This window comes from Hevea brasiliensis, chromosome 16 (genome assembly GCF_030052815.1).
Source record: "Hevea brasiliensis isolate MT/VB/25A 57/8 chromosome 16, ASM3005281v1, whole genome shotgun sequence".
Classification (NCBI taxonomy): Eukaryota; Viridiplantae; Streptophyta; class Magnoliopsida; order Malpighiales; family Euphorbiaceae; genus Hevea; species Hevea brasiliensis.
In genome coordinates this window covers 59,773,418-59,784,823 of record NC_079508.1, presented here as the reverse complement: position 1 = coordinate 59,784,823, position 11,406 = coordinate 59,773,418, and the positions used below count along the sequence as shown (strand labels likewise).

General features: G+C 41.9%; 2 protein-coding genes across 2 annotated transcripts; both read right to left on the bottom strand.

Annotated features, from left to right (window-relative positions):
- Positions 1–76: 76 nt before the first annotated feature.
- Positions 77–2,990, bottom strand: LOC110654245 (F-box/LRR-repeat MAX2 homolog A-like). Its single transcript, XM_058138671.1, has one exon. It carries the CDS (start codon positions 2,245–2,247, stop codon positions 1,171–1,173), a length of 1,077 nt encoding a protein of 358 aa, XP_057994654.1. The 5' UTR covers positions 2,248–2,990; the 3' UTR covers positions 77–1,170.
- Positions 106–1,134, bottom strand: LOC131174681 (F-box protein MAX2-like). Its single transcript, XM_058138447.1, has one exon. It carries the CDS (start codon positions 1,132–1,134, stop codon positions 106–108), a length of 1,029 nt encoding a protein of 342 aa, XP_057994430.1.
- Positions 2,991–11,406: the final 8,416 nt, after the last annotated feature.

The following is an 11,406-nucleotide window of genomic DNA, read 5'->3' as shown; positions in this document are numbered from 1 at the left end:
AATAAACAGAGCAAATAGCTAAAGCATGAATCAGGTCTTTCTCAAATTTCAGCATAAACACATCTCACCCTCAACAAAAGCGATAACTTGTCTTGCTCTTGATGATCAGCGTGTAACATTCACATAGTCGAGAATATGGCGCCTATTCAAGGCATCTTCAAACCGGCTGCATGAACCAACTCTCATTTCTGTGCTCATACCATTCTCCGGTGCTGGATAGTAGTCTTCCCTAAGCTGAACATCCCGCAGGTTTGGGATTCGGAGAAGGAACATCATGAAATGCTCATGAGCTGTTCCATGGATAAAGAGCTTCCTCAATGTGAGACATTCAGCAAGCAACCCTGCACCGGGAAGGAACAGACTCCTTTGGTTAACGTCTTTGTCTTGTGGTGGCCAATAATCAAGCTCATTGAGGCTCAAATTCCCTATCCCATTCAAGAAAAACCTCTCCCACAAGCTCAAATCCATTTGTCCAGATGGGGCAGTTAATGCAAAGCCTATTGTGTCGCTGCAATCCAACTGCATCTTTGACAGCCGGGGATATTGGGCAAGGCAGCTCGATCCAAATGCACGCTGTGATAGTCTGTGCCGGCCTCTGCAATCCCCTTCAATCCGTATCTTAATCTCCTCCAAATTAGGACAATCATCAAGACTAGCCATTGGCAATGGAGTTAAAAGCTCGCCAACACCAATCCAGAGGGAAAGATATCGGAGTTTATCCCAGGACTTGCTCCAAAATCCATCTCCATTGCTTTGCATATACAACATTTCCGCAGAGTACTTGATTCTTTTACTGCATCTAGAATGCTCAAGTTCAGCATTTTCAGAGAGGGTTTCATCAAGGTTGAAACCATGACTAGCTGCATAATCGTCTTCTTGAGTACCACCCTCTTCCTGCAGAGTATCCCATATACAATCAATGTGAAGTCTCTCAATCCGATGCCTAATAGGCTCCAAAGCTCGCAGAGATGCTACAGCATCAAAATTCTTACAAGCAGAGATCTTGACCTCAACAAGAGTCTTGTGAAGCAAACAAGCCATTGTCCTCATGCCTCTCATTGTAATCTTCTTACATCCCTCAACTTCAAACTTTGCCAATCTACAACATCCTCTCGCAATCTCTATCAAACCCATGTCCGTCAAATCTGCAGAGTTCTTGATCGACAATGACTACAGCCCCGAACACAAGGCAACCCCATCAAGCTGCGACTCCACTGCCATGCAAATACCATGGAAGTGCTCTAACCTCAGCATTTTCAACCTTGGACACCGAGAATTAAGAGCTTCCAAAGCTACTGCACTATCTCTAACATTCTTACAAACACAAAGTACCAGCTCTTCAAGCAATGGAAGCCTTAAGAAAAAATCCACCAACCCCGTAATGCTAATCCTCGCATCCTCTCCAGTACATCCTTCATCCTCAGGATCATTCCTGGTGTTCCCCAACGACGACGTATCAACCAGATGAAGAACCGATAATTTGGGACAATTCGCAACAATGGCGAGCAACGTCTCGTCTCCAATAAATCCTAGATAACTCGGATCAAACATGCAGGCAACTAGAAACTTGGTGAGATTTGCACAAGCAGCAGTGATTGCTTGAATCTCGTGTGCCTTAAATCCATCAGTTAATGAAACCGTGAGCAGATCCAAGCATGTCAAGGACTTGGAAAAATCCGAATACACTTGGAGAATCGAGGGAAGATCCTCCGTCCAGTAGTAGAAATTCGAGAGATCGAGACAAGTAAGCCCTTTACAATGCTCGAACAACGAAACAAAATTCGCTCCTAGATGAGGCGACGATGGTCGTTGATGCCACCGGACGAGCTTCACCCTGCTCAATCGCGGCCACTGAAGGAGCATAATCTGAAAAGTGGACGGAGATCGAGCGTACACCGTAAGTGACCTAACAAGTGGAAACTCAACACCAAGGCGGTGCGCTAAGAGGAGAGGATCTGACGGCGCCAAGAAAGCTAGCAAAGAATGGCCCCATGGAGAGAGTAGAGAAAGGTCAAGGTCAGTGACGGATATGAAACAAGTAGGAACCATGTAAAGGTCCCGCGTGTTGCCTCGGAGCGTAAGAGAGGTGCGCGTGGCTCTCTCAAGAGTTAAGAACTTGCGGTTAACTAAAGAAAAAGAGTTCTGTGTCCGTGTGTCGGAGATGGAAGCAAAAATGTTGGATAAAATGACATCAGGGATATCATTCATGGTGGTGGTGGTGGCAGAGGCGGTCGTTGGAACAGCCATTAGACGTCGGTGACGCGAAGTTTGAATAGGAAAGGTAAGTGATTGTGAGGCTAGAGTATTGGATGGGTATATTACTGGGAACGGATGAGTTGAGAGTAATGTGGAGTAAGGAAGGCACGGAGACAAGTGGCTTGTATACTTATAAACACACACATACCGTGACTCTCGTGAAGCGGAGAGCCACGTGATTTAGGCTTACAATGAGTTTTAAAATAAAATAACTTTAAAAATTGCTATTTTAACTAATTTGGATTCTTTGAAAATTTTTTTGCATAATGTCCATAATTTTCACAGATGTAATAGCGATCAGATTTCTTCGTGCTCGATCTTGTAGCCTATAAATAATCTGATGATGCAAAGTGGCCATCATTGATAACGTCACTTGTTCTGCTCCCGTGAGCTGGACTTGTACCTTTAGAGTGGTGCAGAGATGAGGATCTTGTAGGGACATATTATAATTGGAGAAAAATATTAATACCACAATTTCAGCATGGAGGGTGGTAAAACACGTTCCAAAGACCGTATGTTCATACTGGAGAAATCTAATTGGGGAAAAATGTTAATACCATACTTCCAGCATGGAGGGTGGCATCAATTTGGAGAGTACGGTGTCCTGTGCTGGGAATCTTCAGAGGAGGCAGGTTTGAGGCCACTGCTTTAAGGGCCTTGACTGCTTCTGTTTGTTCTTTTCCCTAAGGAGTTGCAGTCTTCTTAAGCATCTTTGAAAGCTTGCAGGTGTTAGTGGCGACATGAGGAATAAACTTTCTGATGTAATTGACAATACTTAGGAATTGTTGTATCTATTTTATTGACAAGTCGACCAAGATAGGCCTGGAGCCCTTACCATACATATAACTTACTCAGACTATGCATCTTCCCTTTCGTAGGTACTATCTGGCTGTGCCCTTTTGTAACATTATATGTATGATAAAGAGACCGTCGCATCTAATATCACAATAAAGATATTTCTGATACACAGGATCCTCTAACGAGGCAAGTGTAGAGCATACGTGTCTCTGATTACATAGGTATAATACACATTCTAGGGTTTTCAGGAGAAAGAGGAAAGAATTAGAAAGCCATTGATGAAAACTGAGAGATATTATTTCAGAGAAAACTTTGGAAAACTTGATTACAACAGAACTGACAGTCTCCTTATATAAGCTAGGAGGCTCTAACTTTTACAGGCAACGGGGTAGCAACCTGCTACCGACACTTAAAAGTAAAAGATTCACACTTAAAGTGTTTTACTTGTTGGTACAAATCAAATCCAATCAGCAAGTCTTTATCAGGGAGGTCTGATCCAATGATCTTGGTCCAAAGGATGCAGGTGGGAAAGAACTAAATACCAATGGGTTATTTGGTAATTAGGCTAGTTTTGAAAATGTTTCCATCAACTTCTTTGAAATACTCTGTGTGCGTAACCCAATATTCTGGAGGGAGTATAGCTGGATTCATCAAATCTCCTTTGTTGTATCAAAGACTTAAGATCCTTATCAAGCTGCATAATTTTCCCTTGCAATTCTCTGTACATATTCTAGGCAAATGCAGTACAGGAGGGATTTCCAAAGTAACATATTGTTTGGCAGAGGAGCTCTGGAGGGAACATTGGTCCATCCGGAAAGCTTGTACATATTCTTTAATAAGAGATCTTCAGGAAGAAATGAGAGATCGACTGAGGATAAGTCTTACTGCTTCAAAGTGTAAGTGAGAATACCCTTCACTTCCGTAGGTACTCTCTGGCTGTGCCCTTTTGTAACATTATATGTATGATAATGGGACCGTTGCATCTAATATCACGACAAAGATATTTCTGATACACAGGATCCTCTAACGAGGCAAATGTAGAGCATATGTATCTTTGATTATATAGGTATAATACACATTCTAGGTTTTCAGGAGAAAGAGGAAAGAATTAGAAAGCCATTGATGAAAACTGAGAGATATTATTTCAGAGAAAACTTTGGAAAACTTGATTACCACAGAACTGAGAGTCTCCTTATATAAGCTACGAGGCTCTAACTTTTACAGGCAACCGGGTAGCAACCTGCTACCGACACTTAAAAGTAAAAGATTCACACTCAAAGTCAAAGATACTTATTACATAATATGGCCGACAGACTTTGACTTTTAATTATGGAGTTGTTGACAGATTGAGAGTCTGATAGTCAGAGTCATCTGAGTCATCAATTCCAAAAAAGTCCTTAGGCCACTGTCCATGTTCTGTGGGAAAAGGTGGGTCAACATTGTCGATGGCTTCACGGGCTTCAATGTTCATTAGGTCTTGGGAATCTTGCCAGATTGGATTAGACCAATCTATAGGTTCATCTTCAAGGGCTCGGATGGGTCCAATGAGATGAAACTCGAACCTTTTGATACCATTCTTGACAGCTATGATTTCTTTATACACCGAGTGATAATGCTTTTGGAGATCTGGGAACTCACCACTAGCATGTGGACAAATGTATTTTTCTCCTTGAATTTCTTCAATAAGGACAGCGCCCCAGTGGGTATCACTGGCATCAGTTTGGAGAGTGCGATATCCTGTGCTGAGAATCTTCAGAGGTGGCAGGTTTGAGGCCACTGCTTTAAGGGCCTTGACTACTTTTATTTGTTCTTTTCCCCAAGGAGGTGTAGTCTTCTTGAGCATCTTTGAAAGCTTGCAGGTGCAAGTGGCAACATAAGGAATAAACTTTCTGATGTAATTGACAATGCCTAGGAATTGCTGTATCTGTTTTATTGACAAGTCTTTATCAGGGAACTTTAGCAATTTTTCTGCAATGTGTGGCCCCGACTGGTATTTTCCATCTTTAAATCGCATCCTAAGGAAATCAATATCAAATTGTGCCAAAGAACTTTTCTTTTCGGATAACATTATGCCATAGGACTCCACTATAGATTGAAATGTGGTCAAGAGTGCTTTATGAGTCGTGACATCTTTTGAGAATAGTAGAATGTCATCAATGTAAATGAGGGCACTGTGGAGTATGAGCTCAAATATTTTTGTCATGGCTTTTTGGAAAACAGAAGGTGCTGTCTTTAGGCCTTTTGTCCTCCTCCTTCTCCTCCTGCTCTTCCAACTTTACCTCCTGCATTGCCTTTGGTGCAACCATGCATGATGTTTTCCCCTGTCTCATATGAAGCGAATTTTCCCCCGCTAGATCAACAGATAGATCAGCAGACCAAGATCTCTATAAGACCTTTTGTCCACTGAACCAAAGTTGATGCTGAAGGCCAGACAACCCCAATCACTCAAGCTAAAGAAGTTCTAAACTGGCAAATAAAGAATGCAGCGGTTCAAAACAAGACACTGCAACAGATTGATTCTAAAATTGATCAAGTTCTTACAAGAACCAACACATTGATCAAAAGGTGGATTCCTTTACTACATTTGCCCAGAATATGTACAGAGAATTGCAAGGGAAAATCGTGCAGCTTTATAAGGACTTAGAAGAGGGAGAAGAGATTCAGACACTGAGACTACTCCAACAATAGTCTAAATACCTAGGCAGCTACTTAGAGGTGAGCTTGAGCAGCTCATTTGATTTGGATCGGCTGAGAGGTTGCACAGAGCTTCTCATAGTTGGTTAGCCAGGTCTTTGGAATGAGCTGCTCAAACTCACCTCTAGGAAGCTAGCTGCCTAGGTATCTGGACTATTGTTGAAGTACTCTCAGTGTCTGCTAGCACCAGTAAAGCATCATTTGAAACAGAGGGTTGTGACAGATCTACTGCATGATCTTATAGCCTATAAATAATCAGATGATGCAAAGTGGCCATCATTGATGACGTCAATTGTTCAACTCTCGTGAGCTAGACTTGTACCTTTAGAGCGGTGCAGAGATGGGGATCTCGTAGGGACAAATTATAATTGGGGAAAAATGGGCATTCCAGAGGTTCCTTACCTGTATTTCAGACCATGATGGTCCAGCCATTAAAGAAGAAACAAAAGCATTATCCTATCAGGGTAGTAACACCTGACAACCACTATGTTTATCCCATGAGGATAGATGGTCATTGTCCTTGGGATCTCCCAGGATCTGGCATGTGGAACGGAACATTGGTCCATCCGGGAAGCTTGGACATATTCTTTAGTAAGAGATCTTCTGGAAGAAATGAGAGATCTAATGCTTCTGGTAAGAGAACCAGAACGCCTGTAGATATTATAAGGACTTAGAAGAGGGAGAAGAGATTCCCTAACTTGAGCATCCTCAGGTAAGGTGGCTATTTCGACAAGGTTATCAATGCAAGGTGAAAGAGTACTCAGACTATGCCTCTTCCCTTCCGTAGGTACTCTCTGGCTGTGCCCTTTTGTAACATTATATGTATGATAACAGGACCGTCGCATCTAATATCACAATAAAGATATTTCTAATACACAGGATCCTCTAACGAGGCAAGTGTAGAGCATACGTATCTTTGATTACATAGGTATAATACACACTCTAGGGTTTTCAGGAGAAAGAGAAAAGAATTAGAAAGCCATTGATGAAAACTGAGAGATATTATTTCAGAGAAAACTTTGGAAAACTTGATTACAACAGAACTGAGAATCTCTTTATATAAGCTAGAAGGCTCTAACTTTTACAGGCAACTGGGTAGCAACCTGCTACCGACACTTAAAAGTAAAAGATTCACACTCAAAGTCAAAGATACTTATTACATAATATGGCCGATAGACTTTGACTTTTAATTATGGAGTTGTTGACAGATTGAGGGTCTGATAGTCAGAGTCATCTGAGTCATCAATTCCAAAAAAGTCCTTAGGCCACTGTCCATGTTCTGTGAGAAAAGGTGGGTCAACATTGTCGATGGCTGTCGCAAGGGGTTTTGCAGTTGCCTGAACGAACCCTCACTGAAGTGGAAAAGAATGAGGAGTCACCACCTTAGTTTTGAGGGAAACTAAAGAAAACCATTTATGAAGACAAATAGAAAGAAAATCACTTCAAAACAGAGATTCTAAGTTCGGGGTTCGTAAACGGATGGGGGAGGTGTTAGGCACCCCACCTCGTCCCTTAATAAGGGTAAGTAGATTTAACTTCGCATTTTTATAAATTAGTTAGGAGGGCTTAAATGGAAATGTTAATCCTTTTAATAAAAAGGAATATTTAATTTTTCACTAAATTTGGATTATCCAGATACATAAGTAAATGAGATAACCTTAGTGAGTTACTGTTGTATATTAGTTTTGTTTGAAGGACTATTTTATTAGAATTCAATTTTTGGAATTGGATGAGAACTCTCCTCCGATTTCTTTTGAATATTCATTTAAATTTTAGATTGAGAACCGGATAAGAACTCTCCTCCGATCTCTTTTAATATTTATTTGAATTTTAGATTGAGAACTGGATAAGAACTCTCCTCCGATCTCTTTTAATATTTATTAAAATTTTTAAGCTTGAGAAACGGATAAGAACTCTCCTCCGATCTCTTTTAATATTTATTTGAATTTTAGATTGAGAATCGGATAAGAACTCTCCTCCGATCTCTTTTAATATTTATTAAATTTTTTGGATTGAGAATCGGATAAGAACACTCCTCCGATCTCTTTTAAAATTTATTTTTAGCTTGTGGATCAGATAAGAACTCTCTTCCGATTTCCTTTAAAATTTTTGTTAACGTTTTTAAGCTTGGGAATCGGATAAGAACTCTCTTCCGATTTCCTTTAAAATATTTGTTAAAGTTTTAGATTGAGAATCGGATAGGAACTCTCCTCCGACCTCTTTTAATTAAACGGTGGTCGGATGAGGATTTTTCCGATCTCTCTAAATTTTACCTATCGAGAGAGCCTAAGGCTAAGGGTTCTGACTTTCAAAGGTGTCAGGGGGTCTGCGCGAGACCTCTTTAACTTATTGGTACCTTAGGACTGGGCAGGGGATGCCAAACCGAATCCTCCGACCTTCCAATATGGTCGTCTTACCAGCATTTTTGGCAACCGATCTATTCCATTTAGTTACCCGGGTTTTGGTTTTGCTCGTCTTAGGACGTCTTGCCCTATAACCTATTGAGTTATTCTAGTGACTCAATTTTACCATTTTCCAGGTTTATTATTCAGACCCTTCATTATTTCAAAAGGACTCTTAAGTTGCCGTTACCTACATCTCATTCAACTACTTATGTATCGCTTGGAACTAGATGACTTACGCTCAGAAATAATAGAGATTAACAAAGGTATCGACACGGAAATAAACTAGAGCACAAACTTTCTTTATATCTTTCTAGCGTGATATGAACTTAAAGAAAATATCATACATAAAGAAAGAAGAATGGGAATGCGTAGAACAAAAACTAAACTTAATAAAATGGCAACATGAATACTGACCTGTAAGGAGTCGATTCTAGTGAACTAACCGAGAATCACAAAACGCAATAAGATTGCAAGTTGATAGTCGGGAGACTAAGGTTCGCCTTGGAACAAAGAATGCTTCACTAAATGCAATCGAGTCAAAATTATACTCGAGTTTAAACGAGATTGAACATGGATGATGGAATTGAATATAAAGATAACAAGGAACTGCAAAATGTGAACGTTGTGGAATGATGAACGAGCTGAAAATGGAAAGTTTTAGTGTTCAAAATCTTTTTAAGAAAATACTTCAGAAAACTAGTTTCAAAAGTTCTTCTTATGAAAGCTGAGTAACGATCTGAATTAAATTTCAGAGTTCTTCCGCTATAGTAACTTCCTTTTTTTTCGTCCTCCCCCTGAACAGTTTTCATGCAGGTATTTATAGGAACCGGGTGCTCCCCATGAAGGGTCAGGATCTATTTTGAGGGAGATGGAGGGTCAGGATTTCGAAGGACATGATATGAGGCTCAGGAATTAAAGAGGATCAGAACGGACGGCTAAGATCCCCTTCAGAATTTTTATCATTTTCTTCTTCTAATCTGACAGTCATAAATTTTCTTGTCCAGGGCGATCCGAGGGCTGGGAGTGAAGGGCGCTGATTTTGTCGTTTTCTTCTTCGATCCGAGGGCTCCGAGCTCGTCCTTACAAGTAAGATCAACGGTGGAGATTAGGATGTACAGCGCTGTCCTGACGTACGCATGTCAGAAATGCGGGCGATTCTGGGGCGTGCGGTTGAGATTTCTCCTGCAACGCTTTAACTACCTTGGCTCTGATTATGACGATAATTGCCAGGAGCTGTCTTATTCTCTTTGTCTCCTGATCTCCCCTCTTTTCCGGTCAACGAGATCCTTCTCCGATCTTGCATACCGGTCTCCCATCTTCCGATCTCTGTTATTCCGATATTTCCCTTAATCAGGCCCGGTCCGGTCAAAGCATTAATTCCCCTCGATTCCCGAAGCGTCCGCTTCGTTTTCTGCTTAGCAATAAATGCCCGATTTTCCCTATATATACCCCCTGACAGAGGAGACTTTCTTCATTCGATTTCCCTCTCTTCCTTCTTACTTTCCAGTTCTAGCTGCTCCGGCAGATGTTCCGGCCATGATTGTGGCTGTTGATCCCTTTCCGATGGACCTCTTTATTCTCGATCGAAAATTTACGACTTGGCTCGAATAATCGTGATAACCTTGTCTGATGATGGTGAGAGAACTAGACCAATTAACCGATCTAGATCGCGGACCTTGATCGTGCCGATCTCGAGTCGTTCGACCGGTATAATCGGCCAACCGATTTCGGCCGAGAAGACTACTAACGTTTCGCCGACCCTTGGCGGTCGCTCTTCCGAGTTTATTTAGCTTCTCACCACATTGGGTGTTCCGACAGCGGCTTTCCTCCACATTGGGTGTTCCGACAGCGGCTCGGTTCCGGTCGATGACATCCGTTGGATCAGTCACAATGTTGACTTTGACATAGGCCCCCTTTTAGATGGGATGTTCCACCGGTCTCTGAGATCGCCCAAATGATGTAGTCCAATTTCAATGTAATCTGATCTCTAGAGGTCACAGAAATGATGTAGTCCAATTTTAATGCAATCCGATCTCTAGAAATCGCCCAAATGATGTAATCCGATCTTTTGGAAATAAAGATTTTATTTGTCAATTATCATTTTATTATTATTGCATTAATTATTTTCCGATCTCTGAAGTATTTACCCGATCTGACCTTTAATTTAAATGACCCTAAACCGATCCGCCATTCAAAAGGTTTATCTTAATCTGTCGATCTCTAGTTAGCCGATCTCTTTATGGAACTTCTGGAATATTCATGAGATGTCAGAAACAGCTGGCAGATCTCGCTGACCGATGCACCGCCTGGGATGCCGTGAGCATTAAATGCTCGGACGAGTATAAATAGGGGTGGGGGTTAGCCATTTGCTCTCTTGTGTCATTTTCAGCTTCTCGCGAACAACTTCGAAATTCTCTCATTTTCTCAAGCTCTTCCGACTCCGATCAAGCTCCGGTAAGGGTTTTGATCCTTCTTTTAGTTTAAATTCTTTATTTCCTTTGAAAATGAGCGGCGCCGAAGGTCAAAGAGCGGCGAGTCCTCCTTCCATCCAGTTCTCGTGGTCATCTGATGAAGTAGAGGTGGTCGGGCCAAGGGCGAGACCTGAACCTCCTAGAGTCTCCGTCCCAGCTCGGGAACAAGTGACGTTATCAAGGCATGCGCCTTCTTCAGGGAGAGAGAATCTTCCCATGGACGAGCTGCCATCGGTCCTTCAAGAAACCGATCTGCAGTCATTCAGCCAGGAGTACAACATTGAGCCCGATTCATATGAACTTATCCGGTGTCACGGCGATCTCCGGGCCGATCATTTCTTCAAAGAGAACGACATGATTATGGTATACGAAGAACAGTTGAAAGCCGGGTTGCGGTTCCCTCTTGACGACTTCTTTAAGGAAGTCTTAAAATTTTTCCAAGTGTGCATAGCTCAAGTTCACCCGAACTCGTGGCGGATCTTAGTAGCCTTTCGAGGCCTCTGCCGAGCTAAGGGATTCCGTCCTACGCCTAAGGTATTTGCCGAACTGCATAGATTAACTCGTCGAAAGAACGACGAGTACTGGTTTTTCCAGGCGAAGCCACATTGCGGGCTCTTCATCGATCTGCCCTCCTCCCTGAAAAACTGGAAGAACCGCTTCTTCATTCTAAGGAGCAAAATTCCGAACGGCTTTGAGGGTTTCCCTCGTAGCTGGCTACATCAAGGCCCTTTAATTCCAAAGCGTCTCGTATTGAATAGGGAAGAGGGTGCCATGGTGATGGA

What these genes read in the sequence shown, in the direction of transcription:
- LOC131174681 (XM_058138447.1), bottom strand. Translation starts at nt 1,134, where the DNA reads ATGGGTTTGATAGAGATTGCGAGAGGATGTTGTAGATTGGCAAAGTTT.
- LOC110654245 (XM_058138671.1), bottom strand. Translation starts at nt 2,247, where the DNA reads ATGGCTGTTCCAACGACCGCCTCTGCCACCACCACCACCATGAATGAT.